General features: G+C 41.5%; 1 protein-coding gene and 1 non-coding gene across 3 annotated transcripts, besides 1 other annotated feature; one reads left to right on the top strand and one right to left on the bottom strand.

The window, feature by feature from the left end:
• Positions 1–535: 535 nt before the first annotated feature.
• On the bottom strand, positions 536–22005 carry sca (scabrous). Of its 2 annotated transcripts, none has more exons than NM_165951.2 (4): positions 21154–22005; positions 17804–18197; positions 2756–3286; positions 536–2554 (listed from the first exon to the last, which is right to left on the bottom strand). In NM_165951.2, exons 1-4 carry the CDS (start codon positions 21681–21683, stop codon positions 1610–1612), a joined length of 2400 nt encoding a protein of 799 aa, NP_725230.2. In that variant the 5' UTR covers positions 21684–22005; the 3' UTR covers positions 536–1609. The 2 variants fall into 2 exon arrangements, with proteins under 2 accessions (NP_725230.2, NP_476710.2); NM_057362.3 differs by having other exon boundaries at positions 1456–2554.
• Positions 3287–18935, top strand: asRNA:CR45137 (antisense RNA:CR45137). Its single transcript, NR_124529.1, has 6 exons — positions 3287–4891; positions 13197–13585; positions 13640–17146; positions 17206–17668; positions 17727–18245; positions 18304–18935.
• Positions 4892–13196: a mobile genetic element.
• Positions 22006–22879: the final 874 nt, after the last annotated feature.

The raw sequence follows: 22879 nt of genomic DNA, 5'->3' as shown, positions 1-22879 counted from the left end.
AGCAAGTTTTGACTGCAGAATGTCAACAAAATAAATGCATAAATAAGGGGATCATCGTGTCAGTGGAGGGGGCGGCTGCCCCGACATGCCCCTCACCCCGCCCTCGAAGAGGTCTCAATATAACGAGATGATGAAAAATGTTTGAGTTTTGCATTATTAAAGTTCCTCGCTGGCAGTTGGCAACTTTTCACGTGCTGATAAATGGCCCCCAGCACTCGTAGAGTTGGTTGAAAAAAGAAACGAAATAGAACGATAACTATTCCATCTGCACTCCGGGTGCGAACATCTTTCAATTGAAATACATCTCCATTCTCCTCCGGCTACCCATACATATATACATATATGTGTATATATAGGTGACTACATATGTGTTCGTGTGAATGGAAGTGGAATAACGAGTGCATATTTGCTTGGGGCTGCCAGGGGGAAATCATGCCATTTAGTTTGCCTTGGCACTTATAATTAATTAAACATGGATTACTTGTGCAGCCCCCCGAAAGTCCATTAAAAGATTGCCTTATCCGTTTGGGTTTTTCTTTTCACATCAATCCATTTATTGTAAAATACGCCGGTCTAAGGGCCAAGCTTTCTGGTTTTCCTTTTTTTTTTTTAGTTAGCTTAAAGTTACTGGACATAAAATTAATGTATACATAATATATATAGTTCATAACTTACTGGCTAAATGCATTTTTCTTAGCTCTCATGGTTTTTGCCCTTCGCTCACTTCATTTGTTCGTTTATTTATTTTTGGTATATGCAAAACTGCAGAAAATAGTTTTCAGTTTCTTGTGTTCGTAAAAACTTGCATATGATCTGTTTCTATTTCTGACTTGATCTCTTTGGCATGCGACTCCATGGGTTGGTTTAGGGAAATCGGTTTGGTTTTGGACTGAAGCAGATATTTAGTAAGCGGGAAAACGGATGCGTATACCCTATTATATTGTACAACAATTACAAGTACATTTACCAACGCTAAACTAATAAATGTATACTTCATATGACTGATATGGTGACTTAGGCTAGAAAGTTCTCTTCTCCGCGAGTCCGTTTGTATATTTATTATTTGTCTGAGATGAGCCTAATCGAGATTAGGCCTCTTACATGTTACAACTAGTTAAGTTTTTGTTTTAGTTTTGGGGGCAGGACGATTATATCTAGACATTAACTCTGCATTCTCTTAAATGATATGCTCTCTCTCTCTCTAACCACCTCTCTGTCTCTTTTGCTCCCGCTTCAGTTTATGCTACCGCGGAACTTAAGCCTCTATGAGATCTTGTTGAAAGACCAAAGAATTGAATATTTATACGGTTGAAACGAGGCTGGCAGCTGCCAACTAAATTACGCATACGCCTAGTGTACTCTAAGGCCAGAGTAAGCTCCATTTGAAAGATTAATGCTACAACTTATGTGCTGAATATTTACAATGGGATAGTGGAGGGGGGGGGGCCCTTCGATATTCGATTTTCTGTTTATTTTTTACACTTATCTACCGATCTTTTAGATCCACCTCCCACAGACAAACAGTGGACTCCCAACTATAGTAGGCATGGCTCTGGTGGTTCACTGTAGCGGTTTTCATTCCCTCGCTTTAACGGCGGGATCAGCTCACTTACGCCTGCCCGGCGGCCACGAACTGGACCACACTGTTGTTGGTTTTCGGCGTCGTTACCGTCGCCGGCGCTGCTGTTGCTGTTGTTGTTGTTGTTGTTGCACCGCTCGACGGCGCAGCATCAGCAGCCGAACCGGAAACGGAAACAAAAGCGCCACTGGCACTGGCATTCGCCTGGCACTCGACGGCGGGCAGGCGCTTGACCAGCATTCGGCTTGACTTGACCGCTATCCATTCATTGCGAGCGGCATCGAACCAAGTCAGGCCCAGATTGTATCGCCCATTGAGATTGGCGTGCTGGCAATGAGAGAACCACCAGCCACCCTCATAGTTAGCAGCACAGTGCGTCTGCGAGATGTCCCGATCGTCATCGATGGCCGAGAACTGCATACCCTGTTGGTAGTTCAGTGCATCCGAAGCGTTGCCGGAGTACTCGGCAATGTGCAGCCGATAGCCATCGGCTCGCGAGGATATGTAGAATCGCTTGTACTCGGCCACCCAAACGTTGTCGTAGATGTCCTGCATTTGCACCTGCAGCCGACTGCAGTTGTCCAGGGTCAGGTGATGCAGCTGCTCGTTGCCAATCCAGAATTCACCGCCTGGCGCCCCAAATCCTTGGGCATAATCCGCCCACGAGCGGTTGAAGTCTGCACTGCCATCGAACCGCCTTTGCACCGTCGTCCATCCATCGGCGGTGCAGTGCGTCATCAGCGGATGCCGTTGGCCGGCGGGCGCAATCAGATGCAGTCCGTCTGTTTGAGTGTGCACCTCGCTGCAGTCGTGCGGCAGTTTGTTGATAATGGCCTCGTACTGGGTCTCCACGTTCTCAAGCTCGCTGACCAGAGTTTCGGCCAGGACGGAGTCAATGGGCGAATCATCCTGCGGCATCTGCGCCTGGACATTCTGATGATGTGGTCGCTTGTGCGGCTTGTTCAGGTGGGTGAGCTGTGTGAGAGACGGGAAATAATTGAAAATCTCAGTTAGCCAAGGGCTAGTCTTAAAGAACTTAAAATTAAAGTAGCGAACAAAAGGTTTGAAGATTTAATAAAGAGTTACTATATTGAATTCAGCAATTTCATCACAAATTTAACAATTTTAAAGTATTTCGTGTATGATAGATGCCTTACAAATGTGGCCATAACTCACCTTATTCTTCATTTCATCATTGACCAGCGACTGCAATCGATCCACATTGGTTCTCAGCTGATCCACATTGGCGGACAGCTTCCGCATACCTTCGCGCTCCTCCTGCAGGACACTGACGCTTACAGCCATGGCTTGCAGGGATCGTGCCGCATTAGTGCCCTCCTCCCTGATCAGACTCTGCTCCGAGGTGATCTGAGCATTGGCGAACTCCAGCTTGGAGATCTCGTGCCGCAGCTCCGGTATGCTCTTGTCCATCTTGGTCTGGAGGCCCTCCACATCTTCCAGCAGCTCCAGCATCGAGGTATGCAGCTTGTCCAGCGAAGCGATCTGGCTGCTCAAATTAAAGTTGGCATTGGCAATCCTGTGCTGCTCCACCTCGATGCTGCGAACCCGCTCGTCGATGTGGTGGAAGCGCAATCCGTTCACCTGTCGGCGCAGGTTCCTCTGGGCCAGTTGCAGCTGGTGGATCTGTTCGCTCTGAAAACGGCAATGGCGTCGCTTGTGATCAGCAGTGGTTTCAAGTCCGGTTTGCTGAAAGAAAAATAAGGAAACATTACGATATTACATAACTTATGCATTCCAAACTATAATGATATCTTTGTTGTAAAATATGTTAAGTAACCTTCACAAGTTAAAAGTTGATTCAAAGGAAAAATTGCAAGTCAAGACACCAAGATTGATGCCTTGGCGCAAACTGACCCAGTGCCACCCACATTTCATTACATTCTTCAGTATGGGCAAAAACCCATGATAAGGATGATTCGTGGGGAGAGCTGGTAAGCTGGCTGAGATTCTATTGTCGCTGCGCTGGCTGGGATTATGTGCCGGGAATTGAATGCTAAATCCATTTATTATAAATGCATTTCATAACCAGGCAGGCAGAGCGTGCCACAATAATGTCAGCTGCAGCTACGCAGCAAGCTCAAGCTGCAGCTTTTGCCCAAAAGCGTGTAAATCCCCGGAGCTGCTGCTTCTTCTGCTGGTGCCACGTGGCGTGGGTGGATTTGCATCCACATCCGCATATCAGCATCCTCAACCCCAACCCCCGGCCCAACCCCAATCTCAGCCCCACAACCCCATCCGTATCCACATCCCTATCGTGCATCTCCTAGCTCTCGGTGGTAAAAGCTGCATAAATTTCCACAAACATACAATATGCATAGAAATAATTTTGCTGAGTGACAGCAGCGAGCAGCTGTAAACCAAGGTAATGCCATTTGGGTCACATTCAGCCGGCGCCGTGAATGAGTGCGCCCCAACGCCACAGGATCTATTCTACATATCTGCCGCCCCAGGGTATCCTTTTCATTTATGTTCGTGGCCATCAGTCATAGAAATGTCCTGGGTAATTGACTAATAAAGGATGCTGCTACCGGGCACAAAGGGCGGCAGAAAGTGTCCTGCTAATGAATTCAATGAGTGAATGCGCAAAGAAATCAAGTTGTATACGAGTATACTGCAAAAAGGGGAGCCACAACATAAAAATAAAAGCAATTATGACTTTTCCTTGAAACCCCTTTCAATGGTAGATTTTACTTTTTTACTTCTCCATTCTAATCCCAATTAGTCAACCTTGAAATGCTGTACATTTTCCAATTAAAGGAATGCAAACAAAAATATGCTAAGCGAAAAGAAAAATCGTAAGTCGATTTCAAAGATTTGGTTATTTTTGAAAATCCCTAAATCGATTCACAATTCGACTTACTGCCAAAGACTCGATAGCAAATTATATTTTTCCGAAATTTTTGATCATTTCCCGCAACGAATTCAAGTATTCCTTGCCAGAGAAAAAAAAAGCAAACGAAAGACCACCGAAAATATGGAAAACATTCATGAATATTTATGCCAAAGTTGCGTTTGTGCCTCATCGGCATCGAACACTTTGGGCCGTTGTGAAAATGTTTTCATTGCTGCCGCAGCCACTGCTTTTTCCGCTTTTCCCGCTTTTCCTTCGCTCCGTTGTTTGCTTTGCCTTCACGCACGTTTCGTCGGTGCAGTGGGTGGTTTGGGCGGTGGGCGTTTTGAGTGGGTGGCGCTGCTACAGCCTTGGCGTTGTTTTATGCGAAAGGTCACGAACGCGGCTAATACGACACGTTCGCGTTTTATATGAACTCTGGCCGAGACGGGGAAGTGGCCTGTTCACACATGAACACGAATATATTTAAAGACTTACAATTTTGGGCTCCGTTCATATCTTATGTAAATGAATCGAGAGCGATAAATTATATTTAGGATTTTGTTATCTAAGGCGACATGGGTGCATTGCTCAAAAACATGTAATTTAAGTGCACACTACATGAGTCAGTCACTTGAGATCGTTCCCCGCCTCCTAAAATAGTCCCTTAGTGGGAGACCACAGATAAGGTCCTCGCCGCTCAAGATAGGCAGATGTGCCCGAGCGTGGGACCTCGATAAGGCGGGGACTATTTACTTAGGCCTCTGCGTAGGCCATTTACTTTAAGATGCGATTCTCATGTCACCTATTTAAACCGAAGATATTTCCAAATAAAATCAGTTTCTTACAAAAACTCAACGAGTAAAGTCTTCTTATTTGGGATTTTACATTTGGTCAATCGAGCCTTTAATCGACTCTGCAGTTTCCCCCTACCAAAGGTAAGGAACTCAGAGAAAGGCCAGCTCCTTTAAGCATCTTACAGCTAAAGGTAGCAAAAATAAGTGACTCTTGTTTCCCCCTACCAAAGGTAAGGAACAGAGTATAAATATAAAAAGCAAAAAGATACAAAAGAATCTTTTATGTTTTAAAACAAGCACCTTATAGTCTATAGCTAAAGGTTGCTTTGTGTACCATTATAAATTGTGGTAAGGCGTGCTTGAGGCCATACATCAGCAATTGTGAAATTAAAAAGTGCATAACAAAAGTGCCTTATAAATGCTCTAATAGCATTAAATCAGCTCATAAATAGAGTGCAGTGTATATGCCATAAGAGCATAAATTAAATAAAAAGTGCCTGAAAACAGTGCCTTATAAATGCTCTAATAGCATTAAATCAGCTCATAAATAGAGTGCAGTGTATATGCCAAAAGAGCATAAATGCCGAAATAAATGGCTAAAAAACAAAAAATCTGACTGGACTACAAAAATAATAAAACGTGCCAAAAAAACAAAAAAAAAAAATCATCTTTAAACATCGACGGAGCCTTAAAGAAGAGAAGGAAGTCAAATTCAAAGGAGCCTCTACCAGCAGCAGAAGCAGCAACAACAGCAGCAGCAGAAGCAGCAACAGCAGTAGCAACAGCAGCAACAACAGCAGCAACAGCAGCAGCAACAACAACGACATCAGCTAAGTCAAAACAAGAATTTTCTGTTTATCCAAACACACATATATATATAAATACATATAAAATACATATACACGTACTATATATATTAAGAAATTACAAAAAATTTTCAAAATGATGTCAGAAAAGACTATTCAATTCCTTAAGAAGCAGTCCGAAATTATTTTGGAAATTAGAAAGTTGGAAGTAAAACCAACATTAACAGATGTAGAAATTCTAAAATTAAATGAGCTTCAAAAATGTTTCATTGCTAATCATAGCAATTTGTTAAAGATCGGCGTTGTCGATCATGAATATTTTAACGCGAAGCAGTATGATTTAATAATGATGGTGTTAGAAAAAATTAAAAATAAAAATGAAAAAATTAAGGGCGAGTCGGTAGAAAACACTTTCCCTAAATCAAACACTGTCCCTAAATCAAACCCTCCCCCTACATTAAACCTTGAAATGCGTGGTCACCCTGAAAAAGAGGGTATAGCACAAAACAACGCTTTAAAAGTAGAGCAGGCATTTCGTAATAATGTTGGCCAATTTCGAGTATATCTAGAAGATACGTCTAAACTAATAGACAGTAGTCCAGATTTCCTTAAAATAAGGAAAAATAAAATTGAATTTTTATGGCATAAAATAGATAACCTGATTGAACAGGTGAATAGTCATTTTGAGAGTTCGCTATTCGAAGAAGAAATTAGCGAACTTGAATTTGACAAACAAAATATTCTTACAGCCATTAATAGTCGACTCAGTGGCACAATAAATAAAGCTGAAATGTCGACGGTTGTTAAGGCGGAGGAGTTACCAACCCTGCCTAAAATACAGATTCCCACCTTCTTTGGTGATTCCAAAGAATGGGATCTTTTTAATGAACTCTTTACAGAGCTCATACATGTGAGAGAGGATCTCAGTCCTTCTCTCAAATTTAATTATCTAAAGTCAGCATTAAAAGGAGAAGCCAGAAATGTGGTTACTCATTTACTGCTCGGCTCTGGAGAAAATTATGAAGCCACTTGGGAGTTTTTGACCAAGCGATATGAGAATAAAAGAAACATATTCTCAGATCATATGAATAGGCTTATGGATATGCCAAATTTAAATTTAGAATCCAATAAGCAAATAAAGACATTTATTGACACGATTAACGAGTCAATTTATATTATAAAATTAAAGGCACAATTACCAGAAGATGTGGATGCAATTTTCGCTCACATAATTCTTCGGAAATTCAATAAAGAATCACTCAATTTATATGAAAGCCATGTTAAAAAGACAAAAGAAATACAGGCACTTTCTGATGTCATGGACTTTTTAGAGCAAAGGCTCAATTCTATATCATCATTCTCACAGGAAGTAAAACCTGTAAAGAAAATGATTAATAATAACAAGAATAAAAATTATAGTGACAATTGTGCATATTGCAAACTACCAGGGCATTATTTAATTCAATGCCATAAATTTAAAATAATGAATCCAGCAGAACGGTCTGACTGGGTAAGAAAAAATGGGATTTGCCTAAGATGTCTGAGGCATCCGTTTGGTAAAAAATGTATAAGCGAGCAGCTTTGTTCGACTTGTCGTAAACCTCACCACACGTTACTTCACTTTGCAGGTCATAATCCAGAAAAAGTGAATACGTGTAGAACAACAGGTCAAGCCTTGTTGGCCACGGCCTTGATTCAAGTAAAGTCGAGGTATGGAGGCTTTGAACAATTAAGAGCATTGATTGATAGTGGCTCTCAAAGCACAATTATTTCAGAAGAGTCTGCACAGATTCTAAAATTGAAAAAATTTCGGTCTCATACTGAAATAAGTGGAGTATCTTCCACAGGAACGTGCATCTCCAAGCACAAAGCGGTTATTTCGATAAGAAATTCTCCGAAAAATTTAGAAATTGAAGCAATTATTCTCCCAAAACTTATGAAGGCACTTCCAGTCAACACGATTAATGTTGATCAGAAAAAATGGAAGAACTTTAAATTAGCCGACCCCGATTTTAATAAACCGGGTCGCATTGATTTAATCATTGGAGCAGACGTATATACTCACATTCTGCAAAATGGAGTTATAAAAATAGACGGTCTCCTTGGGCAAAAAACTGATTTCGGGTGGATAGTTTCTGGATGTAAAAAATCCAAAGGAAAAGAAACCATTGTAGCCACAACAATAGAAATAAAAGAGTTAGATCGCTACTGGGAAGTGGAAGAAGAAGAAAAAGATGATATCGAGTCTGAAATCTGTGAAAATAAATTTATCAAAACGACAAAAAAAGATTCAGATGGGCGATACATTGTGTCAATTCCATTCAAGGAGGATGTCACCTTAGGAGATTCAAAGAAACAAGCGATAGCTCGTTACATGAATCTGGAGAAAAAACTAAAAAGAAATGAAAAACTTAAGGTTGACTACACTAAATTCATGAATGAATACATGGATTTAGGACACATGATTGAAGTGAGTGATGAAGGCAAATATTTTTTACCGCACCAGGCAGTGATTAGAGATTCAAGCCTTACGACCAAATTGAGAGTAGTTTTTGATGCTTCAGCAAAAACTACGAATAACAAAAGTTTGAACGACATAATGTGGGTTGGGCCACGAGTTCAAAAAGATATTTTTGACATTATTATTAAATGGAGAAAATGGGAATTTGTTGTTTCGGCAGACATTGAAAAGATGTACCGACAAATTAAAATAGATAATAATGATCAAAAATATCAATATATTTTATGGAGAAATTCTCCAAAAGAAAAAATTAAAACATATAAATTAACCACAGTCACTTACGGAACTGCATCTGCACCATATTTGGCTACCAGGGTTCTGGTAGATATTGCAGATAAATGTAAAAACCAAGTTATTAGTGCAATAATTAGGAATGATTTCTATATGGATGACCTAATGACTGGAGCTGATTCGGTAGAAGAAGCTAATAAATTAATAACATTAATTCCCCATGAATTGCAGAAAGTTGGATTCAACTTAAGGAAATGGATTTCCAACAATTCCAAAATATTAACCACTGTGGAGGACACAGGGGACAATAAGGTTCTCAATATTATCGAAAATGAATGTGTTAAAACTTTAGGACTAAAATGGGAACCTCAAAAGGATTTATTTAAGTTCAGCGTAAATTGTAATGATGAATCAAAAAATATAAATAAGCGCGTTGTGTTATCAACGCTAGCAAAAATATTTGATCCGTTAGGATGGTTGGCACCAGTCACGGTTTCAGGAAAACTTTTTATTCAAAAACTTTGGATAAATAAAAGTGAATGGGATCAGGAATTATCCATAGAAGATAAAAATTATTGGGAAAAATATAAAGAAAATTTATTATTGTTAGAGAATATTCGAATCCCAAGGTGGATTAATTCAAACAGTTCTTCAGTCATTCAGATTCACGGATTTGCGGACGCCTCCGAAAAAGCATATGCTGCAGTAGTCTATGCTAAAGTAGGACCTCATGTTAATATAATAGCTAGCAAAAGTAGAGTCAACCCTATAAAAAATAGGAAGACAATTCCCAAACTCGAGCTGTGTGCAGCTCACCTGCTTAGTGAATTAATCCAAAGACTAAAAGGATCAATTGACAATATAATGGAGATCTATGCTTGGAGTGATGCCACGATTACCTTAGCATGGATTAACAGTGGTCAAAGTAAGATCAAATTTATAAAAAGAAGAACGGATGACATTCGGAAATTAAAAAATACTGAATGGAATCATGTTAAGTCAGAGGATAATCCAGCAGATTTAGCATCCAGGGGAGTGGATTCTAACCAGTTGATCAACTGTGATTTTTGGTGGAAAGGTCCGAAATGGCTAGCAGACCCAAAAGAACTTTGGCCTCGGCAGCAGTCTGTAGAAGAACCTGTCTTAATAAATACGGTATTAAATGACAAAATAGATGATCCTATTTACGAATTAATAGAAAGGTATTCCAGTATAGAAAAACTTATACGTATAATAGCATACATAAATAGATTCGTGCAGATGAAAACAAGAAATAAAGCCTATTCATCAATTATTTCAGTAAAGGAGATAAGAATAGCGGAAACAGTTGTTATTAAGAAACAACAAGAATACCAGTTTAGGCAAGAGATAAAGTGCCTTAAAATCAAAAAGGAAATCAAGACAAATAATAAAATATTGTCATTGAATCCATTTTTGGACAAGGATGGGGTTCTAAGAGTTGGAGGAAGATTGCAAAATTCCAATGCAGAATTTAATGTTAAACATCCAATCATTTTAGAAAAATGCCACCTAACAAGCTTATTAATAAAAAATGCTCATAAGGAAACATTGCATGGAGGGATAAACCTAATGCGAAACTATATCCAAAGAAAGTATTGGATTTTCGGGTTGAAAAATTCGTTGAAAAAGTATTTAAGAGAATGTGTAACGTGTGCAAGGTATAAACAAAATACAGCTCAGCAAATAATGGGTAACTTGCCAAAATATAGAGTGACGATGACATTCCCGTTTCTTAATACTGGAATAGATTACGCAGGTCCTTATTATGTTAAATGTTCAAAAAATCGTGGCCAAAAAACATTTAAAGGATACGTTGCTGTATTCGTTTGCATGGCCACCAAAGCCATACACTTAGAAATGGTAAGCGATCTAACTTCAGACGCATTTTTAGCAGCACTCAGAAGATTTATTGCTAGACGGGGAAAATGTTCCAATATCTATTCAGACAACGGAACAAATTTTGTAGGAGCTGCAAGAAAATTAGATCAAGAGTTATTTAATGCAATACAAGAAAATATAACGATTGCAGCGCAGCTTGAAAAGGACAGGATTGATTGGCATTTTATTCCCCCGGCAGGACCTCACTTCGGAGGTATTTGGGAAGCTGGAGTTAAGTCAATGAAATACCATTTAAAGCGTATAATCGGCGACACTATTTTGACTTACGAAGAAATGTCAACTCTTTTATGTCAAATAGAAGCATGCTTAAATTCAAGGCCATTATACACTATAGTTAGTGAGAAGGACCAACAAGAAGTTTTAACACCAGGTCATTTTTTAATTGGAAGACCACCTTTAGAAATAGTCGAACCAATGGAAGATGAAAAAATCGGAAATTTGGATAGGTGGAGACTTATCCAAAAAATGAAGAAAGATTTCTGGGTTAAGTGGAAAAGTGAATATTTGCATACGCTCCAGCAAAGGAATAAATGGAAAAAGGAAATTAAGAGAACAACAGAAGATGTTAACTCCAATTTTAGAAGTATGCAAATAAGAATTGAGAACATGACAGAAGTTCTTAAAGAAAATTATTATGTTTATAAGGAATCAATAAAATTCTTTATGATTACGAAACAGCTACACTCATTGATTGAAGAAGGCGAAAAAATTCAAGCAGGCATTATAAGCCTGTTGATTGATATTAATCACGGTAGGCTAAATACAAATATTCTCAGGCCAAATCAGCTTAAAAAAGAAATTGCCAAAATTCAGCAGAGTCTTTCGGAGAACCTAGTAATTCCAGGAAAACGGTCAGGTACGGAACTTAAGGAGGTGTATACACTGTTAACAGCCAGGGGTTTATTCATCGACGATAAATTGATCATTAGTGCAAAAGTGCCTCTGTTTAGCAGGCATCCATCCAAATTGTTCAGGCTTATTCCGGTGCCAATTCGAAATGAAGATCGGATAATAATGGTGCATACAACGTCCGAATATTTAATTTATAATTTTGAGATAGATTCCTATCACATAATGACGGAAGCCACATTAAATCAATGTCAGAAATGGCAACTAAATAAGAGAATATGCAAAGGAAGTTGGCCCTGGAATTCAGCGAATGATAATGCATGTGAGATTCAGCCTCTAAAGCCAGATAAAGCGGCGAACTGCATCTATAAAACAGTAGTCGACTCTAAAAGTTACTGGGTAGAGTTAGAAAAGAAAAGTAGTTGGTTGTTTAAGGTTCCTGCGAATTCAAAGTCCGTCTGCAATGTACTGGCTCTCAAATTGAATTGTTTGATTTGCCTCAGCAAGGAGTTTTAAGCATTGCGCCATATTGTACGGCAAGAACCGACGATAAAATTCTAGTTGCCCACCATAACATTCAGTCCGAAAGTGAAGAATTATTATCAACACCTTATATAGGAGAAGTTAGTGAAGCGCCGAAGATTATTTGGGATCCGCTGAAACTATCAATATTAAATCATACTGAGGAATTTGAACGATTGAATAATGAAATTAAATTTATGAAAGAGAACCATCAAAAATTGAAAGATTTACATTTCCATCATATTTCCGGACATGCTGGATTAATTATTGCTTTAATACTAATGATAGTATTAATAATATATTTCATACGGAAATGTGCTGTGCAACAAAGAATGCAAGCAATAACCTTTGCAGGTCCGTTGCCAGTACTATAAATATCAATAGTAAATAAACAATAAAATAATATAACAAATAAAAATATACAGTCCACTATATCGTTGTTTAATAGAAAATGTACTTCTACATAGAAAAAGCAAAATGTTTAAAATAAGTTAATTGAGTACAAATTGTTGAATTAAAAATAATATAAACCATAATTGTAATCCAATAAAATTAAAAGCCAGAAAAACTAGGCCCATTGAAATCTTAGTTGCAAAATAAATGAACATATATCAAATAAATACAGTCCACTACTGTTATAAATGCAACTAATATACTAATGTACATCTCAGCTTGCTGGCCCTTTGGCAGAATGTTCACACATGAACACGAATATATTTAAAGACTTACAATTTTGGGCTCCGTTCATATCTTATGTAAATGAATCGAGAGCGATAAATTATATTTAGGATTTTGTTATCTAAGGCGACATGGGTGCATTGCTCAAAAACATGTAATTTAAGTGCACACTACATGAGTCAGTCACTTGAGATCGTTCCCCGCCTCCTAAAATAGTCCCTTAGTGGGAGACCACAGATAAGGTCCTCGCCGCTCAAGATAGGCAGATGTGCCCGAGCGTGGGACCTCGATAAGGCGGGGACTATTTACTTAGGCCTCTGCGTAGGCCATTTACTTTAAGATGCGATTCTCATGTCACCTATTTAAACCGAAGATATTTCCAAATAAAATCAGTTTCTTACAAAAACTCAACGAGTAAAGTCTTCTTATTTGGGATTTTACATGGCCATCAAAACGGAGAAATCCTCAATATATATTCGGGCAAACGTGTTTGCTATAGTGGTGTATATATATATATTTCTAAGGCGGAAAGGTGCCAGCACTGGCATATAAATTTCGCCCATCAACGGTATAATTAAATGTGATTTATGTAGCTCAAATTTCCCCGCCACAGAGACAAGTGAATTTTTCGGTTTTTTTTTTTTGGTTGTTTTGTGTGCAATGGCCAATGGCCGCGTTAATTGAAATCGAAATTGAAGTATAAATATTTCAAGTGTTTTTCGTGCAAAGTCATAAACAAAAGGATCAGAACGGGAACAGGAACAGCCGAAGCGCCAGGAAAATGGGAACTAATTAATTTCTGGGCTGGCCGGGCTGCTTCATGGATTAAAAGTGAGCATTTTACATGTTGTACTTAAGTGAAAGCTAACAAGGATTTGCTATTAGCGCGACAGCAATTCCACGAGGGATGGGTATGGGAAAATGGAAAATGAGAATGGGTATTGGGAATGCAGCATGCCGCATGGAGGAGGATGGAGCATGAGAAAAAGAGCAAAAATCTGCTCCTGTTCAGTTCCTGGGCTTCTGCACGGCGCATTGTCGTAAAAATTAAATAGGACTTCTGTGCGATGCTTGAAAAAGTTGAGCTCAGTGGCAGATAGGAGGAAAAGAGGGCTAGCTGAGTCGTCGTTGGGCGCCACAAAATGCCATTAAGTTAATGCGCATTTGGGGGCCAAAAACGCTCGTTGCCGGGAACTCAACTCAAAGTCAACGTCAACGTGATCCTCTGGACGAAATGTGGCAGGCGTGTGCATAATTTGAAACTCAAATGTAGCCCACAAATATGCTTCAAAACCGTATTTAATTTCCAAGAAAAACTGGAAATCTAAGCAAAGGACAATTGTTTCAATACAGACAACTTGACGCCTGCGAAATGTATATTTTACCGATACAAAAGGCCAGAAACCAGCTCGACAACAATCAAACAAATTGCCAGAGAGAGAGAGAGATGGTCGTACGTAACATGAAACAAAGGCAAAACAAATATCAACATAAATAAGGTAAAAATGGCAGACACTGCGGGGAGTTTTGGGAGCTGGGGGTACGAAAGCATAGACATACAAAGATATCCGAAACCGGATTCTTCGTGTCAGTTTGCCTTGGAGCTGCTGCCATAGCTCCTGCTCCTCCAGCTCCATCTGCTCCTCCTCGATTCCTTCGTTTTCTGGCGTTCTGCCGTTGTGTGCCTGGCATTTGTTTGCCTTGCTAATTTAACAGCCAGTCCCTCATATGTACAATACACTACGCCACCCCAACCCGGAACCTCCGCCCAAGATATAGTAGCATCAATAACCAATGATAAACATTTGTGTTTTTTCCCTCTTTCGTCTCGAATATCTGGCCCAACTGTTGCAAGTGACAGCTTTCATCAAAGCGATTTGTTACACAGAATGGTCCAGCACATATGTATTGTATATTTATATATATATACATAGAAGTATTCGGTTTTATATCAGAAGGGCATCAATCTGACGACTGCCTGCAATTAGAGTTGGCAAATTATATTTGGCTTTTCCCCTGTCACCGGCAGATGTGTTTGGTTCAAGTGTTATCACATCTGAGCAGGGAAATAAATACATAAAGCAAAGTTTGGCTATGCCCATTAAATCAAGCTTAATTCGGCTAATTTATCAAGGTGAATTAAATTTGTGTTTATTTGCGTAAATTATTATGGCTATTTGACAAAATACAAATCTGAAATTTATATGCTTCACCTTTAAATGCTTCCAACAGCCAAGACAAAAATTGTTATTTAATTCTACTAGTATCTCCATGGTAACTTTTACCTACTTGTGTAGCTTTTTATTTATTATTTTTACTTTTAACAATTTCGCTGGCAATTTTTGCGAATCCTCTGTCTCTGGTTTTCGTTTAATCCCCCAAGGTTTTTTTATTTTGGCTTTTGCATAACTTTACTGCTTTGGCTTTGTACATTTTTCCGGGCTAATCAAATAAAGGAAAGTTGATTAAATTCAACCATCCACTCACACACACACACACACACACAAAGGAAATTATTGTCTATTTTTTGGTATTACTTTTTCGTGGCGGCCACCTGTGCATTTTTATTGTTTGTATTTGTATTTATTTTGCTGCTGGTTATCCTTGAGATGTTTCCTTTTTTTCCATCTGCCCTTTCTATTTTCGGCTCCCTGGCCTTTGTTATCTGCTTTTTGCTCTTTGTTCTAATTTAACCTAATTTCTGCTTTGCTGCGCTTCTATAATAACAATTTTCAAAAATTGCTTTTGGTTTTTGTGATGAAAAAGTCCAGGAACTGGTTTTCTTGGTCAAAAAGCACCCCTCCCAACACCGATGCCTTCATCGTTTTTTTGTTTTGGTGGGAAAGAAACCAGCGAGACAGAGTGAAAAAAGTAATGAAAAGGATCAAATTGTGCCGCGATGGGGGGAGCGAGGCAGGTGGCAGGGGAACTGATTATCGGAGCACTCGAGAGCATCTGCCGCAGCTCCATCTACCTTATACCCTGTACCATCGCCATCTACCACCACCACTCGACAGCTCCAACTCCTGCTGTCGGCTGCCAAAACTTGGCAAGTTAAGAGACAAAGGCCCGGTCCTCCTGCGCGGTCTGTCCATCAAGTCAAGCCATCGAGTCAACCTAAGCCAGTTCCCCAAAAGCAGCTGGCCAGTGAATAGCAATCCCCATCCCTACTGGCCCGAAAAAACCGCCTCTCCTTTGACTCAGGGCGATTAAAAGGTGATTTCCTGCTTTTTGTTTTGCAATTTTCAGCAATTTCGCTTTATATTTTGGCAACGGCCTGCCCATTAATGCTATATATATATATGTATACACCCAGGCTGCTGGGATACGAGGATATATGGATAACAGCATGTGATGCGTGTGCGCCGAGGTCCGGCGAAAGCCGCTTAAGCTGCTCGGTTGAGCACTTAATCCCCTCCTTGTACTTAAGGAGTCTCAAGGGTATATCGGACCTGCGTGAAGTGGAGGTTGACCATGGTCAATTGATCTCGGGGGAATCGGGTTTGAATTAATAAAGCTTCATGGTCATCTGGATTAATTGAAACTATCCCTAATCGTCTATATCATGCGTTTATAAGATACAACTATTGTGCTTGAAATTCTTAAGTCGGATAAAAAATATTATGTTTTATTTATGCTTTATTTATTTATGCTTTAAAGACACAAAAACCAAAAACCGAAGCCGAAACGATGTATTTTTCCCTTTGAATTCCCACATATACTTCTTAAATTTCTATTTCGCCCTTTGAGACTCGCAAGTAATTGCGTCAGCTCGTCGAAATTTTCTCGGCTTTGTGGGCGAACGTAGCACATATACAATTTCCAGCCAAGCCCGTGAATTTTGTTGGCAAGAAGTGTACACATTTTGCTTCTAAGCAAGCAAATTTCGCTTAAGCCAAACTTCAAAGTGGAGCGAAACGACTGAATAACGCTGGAGGAACGGCAAACCAGCCAGCAAGCAGATCAAAACAGGTGGCTGCCAAACCAGTTTAATGGGGATGAGGGGCATCAGGGCCCCACTGACATATTTCGTTGATGGTCCAACAACGTTACCGCATTCTCATATTGGAGCGGTCTGACGCATAATCCTTTTAATGAAGCAACCTGGAGCTGGTTACCTGGCTGCCCTTCCATCGCCATGGCTCCCCCCTGCCAGCTGCCTTTGTTTTCACTCCATTGTTGAGGTTGCTGCTGCTGTTGCTGCTGCAAGCCCTTTATTGACATTAATTATAATTAAGGAGGCGGTAGGGTGTCGAGTCCTTACATCCCTGCACCTAGGATGTGGTAGCATACGAGTCGGAGTCGGTACAAGTCCAAGTCCGAGTCCTTCATATGCAGATCCGATTTCGAGAACTCCACATCATTCACTGTAAGCCCAACATGAGAGCCCCAGTAAGTATGCTCGGATTTTGACGAAAGGATGCCACTGATCATGGCTCCATCATTTGCAGCAATCTCTTTATAAGTCGCCCGGGGGCCCAGGAGGAGATTAAGGCATTGAACGTGAGGCCTAAGTGGCTGCCAGGGACGGTCGAGTCTGGCATTAAATATTAAATACGACAACGTCCTGCGGTGCGTATGAGTAATTTGGCCAACATGTGTGTGTGTGTGTGTGGCGGGCCGTTAAAACGGCGGGGTAAAAGGCGGATTGCGATTTTGGACCCACTCGTTAGCACATCGTGCCGCCCAACGCCCAACGCCCACCACCCACCTCCAACCTCCTATCTGTCACAACCTTTAGCGCTCGCTCTTCACCTGGCGGAGGGTTTGGCGTATAAAGTAAGGCATAAAACGGCCAGATAATGGCCCGCCACGTTGGTGGCCGCTTTATGGGACGCACTTAAAGGAGAAAGAAAACAAACCAGCGGCTTTCTTTCGGGAGTCATAAAAGGATACACTGGGAGAAACAGATATGTATGTATATCCTTTTCAACCTACACATTTAAGTAACAATAAACACGGAATCATTTAGTATTTTTGCCAGTGCACGACTGCTTTACCTTGGCCGTCGCGTGCTTATCTGATGATTAGCATAAAGCAGGTACTCACCTCCTGGTTGGCTTCCTGGCTACCGCTCTCCTCCTCCACACTGGCGGATGAGCCGTCCTTGCGAGTCCTCTGCTGCAGCTTGACGAGGGCATGCTGGAAGTCCTGCTCCTGCTGGAGCATCTCCTCGCGCAGTTCCTGGACGTAGACCTCCGTCTGCTGCTGGCGCTCGCGCTGAGCGGCCAGATCTAGCTTAAGCTGCTGATAGTCACTGCGAATGGTGGCCAGATCCTCAAAGGTGGAGCTGCGCTGCTGGACATCCTGGGCCACGTTGCTGGCCGTCCTTTGCAGATCCACCAGCTGTTTGCGGATCTCGGAGATCGTCTGCTGCAGCCACTCGACGGTCAAGCGCTCCTTGTTGCCACTCTGCGAGGAGCGCAGCGCGGCCAGCTCCTCCCTGAAAAGGAAAAAAAAATTTAATAGGTCTCTAATTAGCAGGGGGCAGGTAATGCTTTAATTGCTACACTCTGGCCAGGAAATCTAATTTAAATTGACATTTTCAGGCTGTCGGCTAACTTAATTGCCAATGCGGCTGGCGTGCGGTCCACTAATGGGATTTTGACCTGCACTCAATCATGCTGCAGCCCCACCTCGATACCGCTAAATTTCCATCGAGCGTTTAATTTAAGCTCTGCGAGATTATTTCACCAGCCCCAAACATTGTCGACAAACGGAAATCACAGAAATCAGGAAAAGCGGACAGCGGACAGAAATTCACAAATGGCGATGGCAAAGTTTGCCGGAAAACATTCAAAATAAAAAATCAAGTGCGAACAGACCGCAAACAACAAGTGCTGGGTGAAAACGTTGTTTAAATGCTGAGAATGAAAATGAAAATGTTGTAGCACTTGTGGCAGTTGCCAGCTACCAAAAAATAAGAGCGAAATGAGACCAAGACCGAACGAAACGCATTTTTGTGGCATTTCAGACAATTAAAGTAGTCAGTTGGAAGGAAGCGGAAACGGAAGCACAGCCGCAAGAAGCTGAACAAATTCGGAGCGTAGGTAAAAAGTTTTGTTTTTCGAAAGGCAGCAGCAGCCGAAGAAGAAGAAGGAGAAGCAGAGCAGCTGCCGCTGTACTTTTATTTTTCACTGTCAAAAGAGCACAGCTACATGAAATTTTCATAAAGAAAAAACCCAACCGGCAACAAGACAAAAATAAAGTGGTCCAAAGAAAAGTTGTGTTCCCCATCTCCTGACTGGTGGTGGATGTACATATACATACATCACATTCGGTTAGGTTTTTATTCATGCCAGCCAGCGTATACGTAATATTTCAAATTGTTGCATTGTGCGTGGGCGTTTTTTGTTAATTTTATGGCTTGCAAAAGTTTTTGTGGCCCCATCCAGACAGACTATGAAAAGTTATGGATTTGTTGGGCTCTCCGTTTTCCACACAATTACTTAAATATTTAATTAAAACAGGTCGGGGGTCTTGCAAAAGTTGGGACATCAAAAGCCGTAACTGACCACCCAGCACTGCCGGAAGCCCAAAACTCCACATGTACACATATAGCCAAAGATTTGGTATGCCAAATAGAATAAAAATGTGTTCTTTAGCACGGAGCTGAAAAACTTGCATTACTAGCCCTAAAAAAATAACAGTTCCTAACCCTGCCCATTGGCAACTTTTGTAGTAATGCCAAACCAACCGAATTTCCCTTTTCGCCTGGCAATTTTTCGCTTGGCTGCCGTACCAGCTTTTTCCGTCCAAAAAAAAAAAAAAAAAAAAAAAACACTGACTGTCATTCAACGGAAAATTGAAAATGCTGTCAATGACAAGCGAGCAAATTGAAAACGCAACATGAACACTGCAAATGCCGAACTTCATCGGACCTGATTTGATGACGTCTGATGGTGTTCGCATCTGGATTTTCTGATTTTTTTCCAGTTTAATTACCAAATTGGACGCAGCGGTGTAACTTTTGGAAGCGAATCTTGTTATCAAATCAACAGAGTGGACCTGCCCAACACGCTATTCAGCTCAATCAGATAATGATGTTGCCCGACTGAGCGGACTGCGGCTAAAGCTGATCCAGATGGGCGGTGGGTGGAAATTGGGCGGTAAGTGGGCGTGAATGTCGGTCGAAGGTACGTAATGTGGTCGGTTTTGTGTGGGCGGCGGAGATAGTGGATCACATAAACCACAACTGACATGACGTTTGACTGGCGTTTGCCTTGGGAGTTGGTAGCTCCATCCCCAGCTCCAGCACACCATCTCCACGGACAAGTCCCTTTTGCAAAACACACTCCTCATATGTATATGGAGTGTATAAACACGAGCGTGTGCTGAATTATTTACGGTGTCACTGACAAAGTTTACGATGTCCACGACAGCAACAACAACGGTCTAACCTTGGCTATTTGTTCAGTAAATTAAGAGTGTGCCATTTTTACGTATTTTTTTACGCTGCCACAGAAGATGGTATTCCGAGTGGTAGTGGGTAGAGTCCGGTAGTGGCACTGGCGAAACTGATATATGTGTGTGCGTTCAGCTCGATGAGACAATCATTATTAGTCAGCCCATGACAATGACAACAAAACAAATCACGAATGCTACGCAAACTTGGGCTGGGCCACTGGCTCGTGTCTTTGCTCTGATTAGATGTCTTATCCTGCCGCTTCCTGCGTTTTTCCCCATCACATATTTGTCTGAATTAGTGGAGCACAATCATGTGCCGCATAGGAATTCTATTCTTCATTGCACTGGCCTCGAATGAAAAAGTTGAAGGATTCGCAAAATGGAGGGAAAAACTGAAGTTTTCGCTGTCACAACAGTCGTAAATAATTGCAAGCGCCGTGTCAAGGGAAGATGGGAAAAACAGTGATATAGCATGAGAGAACGCTGGATAGGAAGGAGTGTGCCAACTATCATATACCTATTAGTCAAGGCAAGTGATTGCGAAGCAAATGGACATATTGCGTGAATACTTTAAAGGGTGGAAATGACTAACTATCATAGCTATCTTAAAGTGAAAGGAGTGCTAGGACAAAATATAGCAACTAACCATGATTCGTATCATGCCCCGCAGTTACCTTATCATACGTATACAAATTTGTATGTCCAACTTAATTTAAATGCATTAAATCTAACACTAAAACTAGACTCTTAAATAAGAAAGATATATTTTTCACCCTGTTTACAAACTGTTGCCCGCTTTAGAGGGCCATCAATTTGTTGGCCAAAGTTGGGCGACAAGTTCTACGTGACTGCGGGAAAGTTAGCGCCAAGTTTCTAGGCCCACAAATTGCCAGCGAGACATTGACCAATGGAGCGGGTCTGTGTCTGTGCGCGGCGCAAATTAAAAATTCAAATTCGATTTAGAGCAGGTGGGTTAAGCCTGGCCAGCTTACCTGAGTTGGTTCAGTTCGCTGCGCATGTCGGCGTCCACGCTGTTCGCATTCGTGGTGAGCCGCAGGGATTTGCGCAGATTGTGCTCCAGCATCTCGTAATCCTCGCGGCGCCGCAGCATCAGGGCGTTGAGCTGCTTGGTCAACAGGCGCACCTGATCGGCCATTTTTTTGCTCTCCATTGTCCTGCCATCCTGCCGTTCAATGGAGCTGATGTCCTCGCTATCCTCGTCATCATCGACGAAGCGGAGCAGCTCCACGCTGGATTCCGGCGCTTCCGTTTCCTGTTTTGAGTGCACAACGGGTTTCTCCGAGGTCACCACCTTGGCATCGCGCAACATGTTGTTCACGTCGCTAAGGACTACCCCACCACTGGCCGCTCCACTCACGAATGCCACGGATATTTGGAGCAGCACCACGGCCAGGAGTATTGGCCACAAAACGTTTGAACCTGCCATTGTTGCAGGGCAATTTAAATGGTCACGCGAAACTTTCTTTTTTTGGAGGTCCGGGAATGTTTGCCAATCTCTCATTCACACCGCACAAAAAAGGGAACTCGAGTTAGATGGGCAATTTATGCAAATAACTGGCACGCATGCCGACACACAAACAATTCTCCTTGACTTTCCGGCGCCGTGACAGTCAAACACCTTATAAAAAGGCGCTGGCAAACAATGCTACAATTATTCCAGGCGTTTCCTCGGGCTTAATCCTTGTTGCTTGGCTTAGCTGTTCTTTTCACTTTTGGTCCACGGAAAGTTCGCTCGCAGCACTGGATGAAGTATATCACCGATTTCACTAGAGCACCTTCCAATGGAAGGATGTTTTCAGCGCGGCGTTCTTCGAAGGACTGAAGCGGCGCGTCTTCGGCACTTCCTTTTATTCGCTGCCATGCCGAATGCTCGGCTTCGTTCGGCACGCTTCGGCTAAAGCGAGAGAGCAGACGAGTACGAAGTTGCGGTAAAGGCAATGGTAAATTAAGCGGGGGAATTGCCGGGGAAGAGTGCCGAAGAGAGCAGCCACCTGCCCGAAGCATGCAACAAGCAGGAAAGAGAGCGACAAAGAGAACGCATCAAGTTAAGAGAAAATCAATGAATAAACTCGATGTTAGATGCCCGAAAAATGTCCTTTGAAATGTTTGCTATTACCAAAGATCATGTCTTTAAGGCAGCAGTTACCATTCGGAGTTTCAGATAGCGAACGAGAGCAACACAAAATGGCGGTCTAGTTACCCGGTGCTTCTTTTTTGCACTCATCCTGCTCCTGACACATGGCGCGGTTGCGGTGAGACTACAACGAAAACAAACTGCAACGAAAACGGCAGATGTTTCGGCCCCATAGGCAGGCAGGCAGACAGAAGGCGAAGTGCGAAAACATGCTGATGTGCTAGATATACTGCAAGACGAACAAAAACCAGACGGAGCCAAATGTCCCGAGTACGGGTAGTTGCAAGGAGGAAGGACAGCCCATAGGCGCACAAAAGAAACTGCAGCAGCGAAACTCTCTATTGTCTTTGGAATTCCTCGTAGTTACCTGGGGGAACAAGATTTCCTGATTCCAAACAATAAGGATGTTCGAAGCAAATACCTTGATAGGAAATCAGATACTAATGGCTCAACTATTGCCTGCATTCCAGACCGAAATCCCTTTAGATCTGCCGCTTTTCGGGACATTTGTTTTTAGTGCACAGTTGGTGGGAGATCTCTATATAAATCTATTTCTATATAAA

The sequence above is a fragment of the Drosophila melanogaster genome, chromosome 2R (assembly GCF_000001215.4).
Source record: "Drosophila melanogaster chromosome 2R".
Lineage (NCBI taxonomy): Eukaryota > Metazoa > Arthropoda > Insecta > Diptera > Drosophilidae > Drosophila > Drosophila melanogaster.
This window is presented reverse-complemented; position numbering and strand designations above follow the sequence as displayed.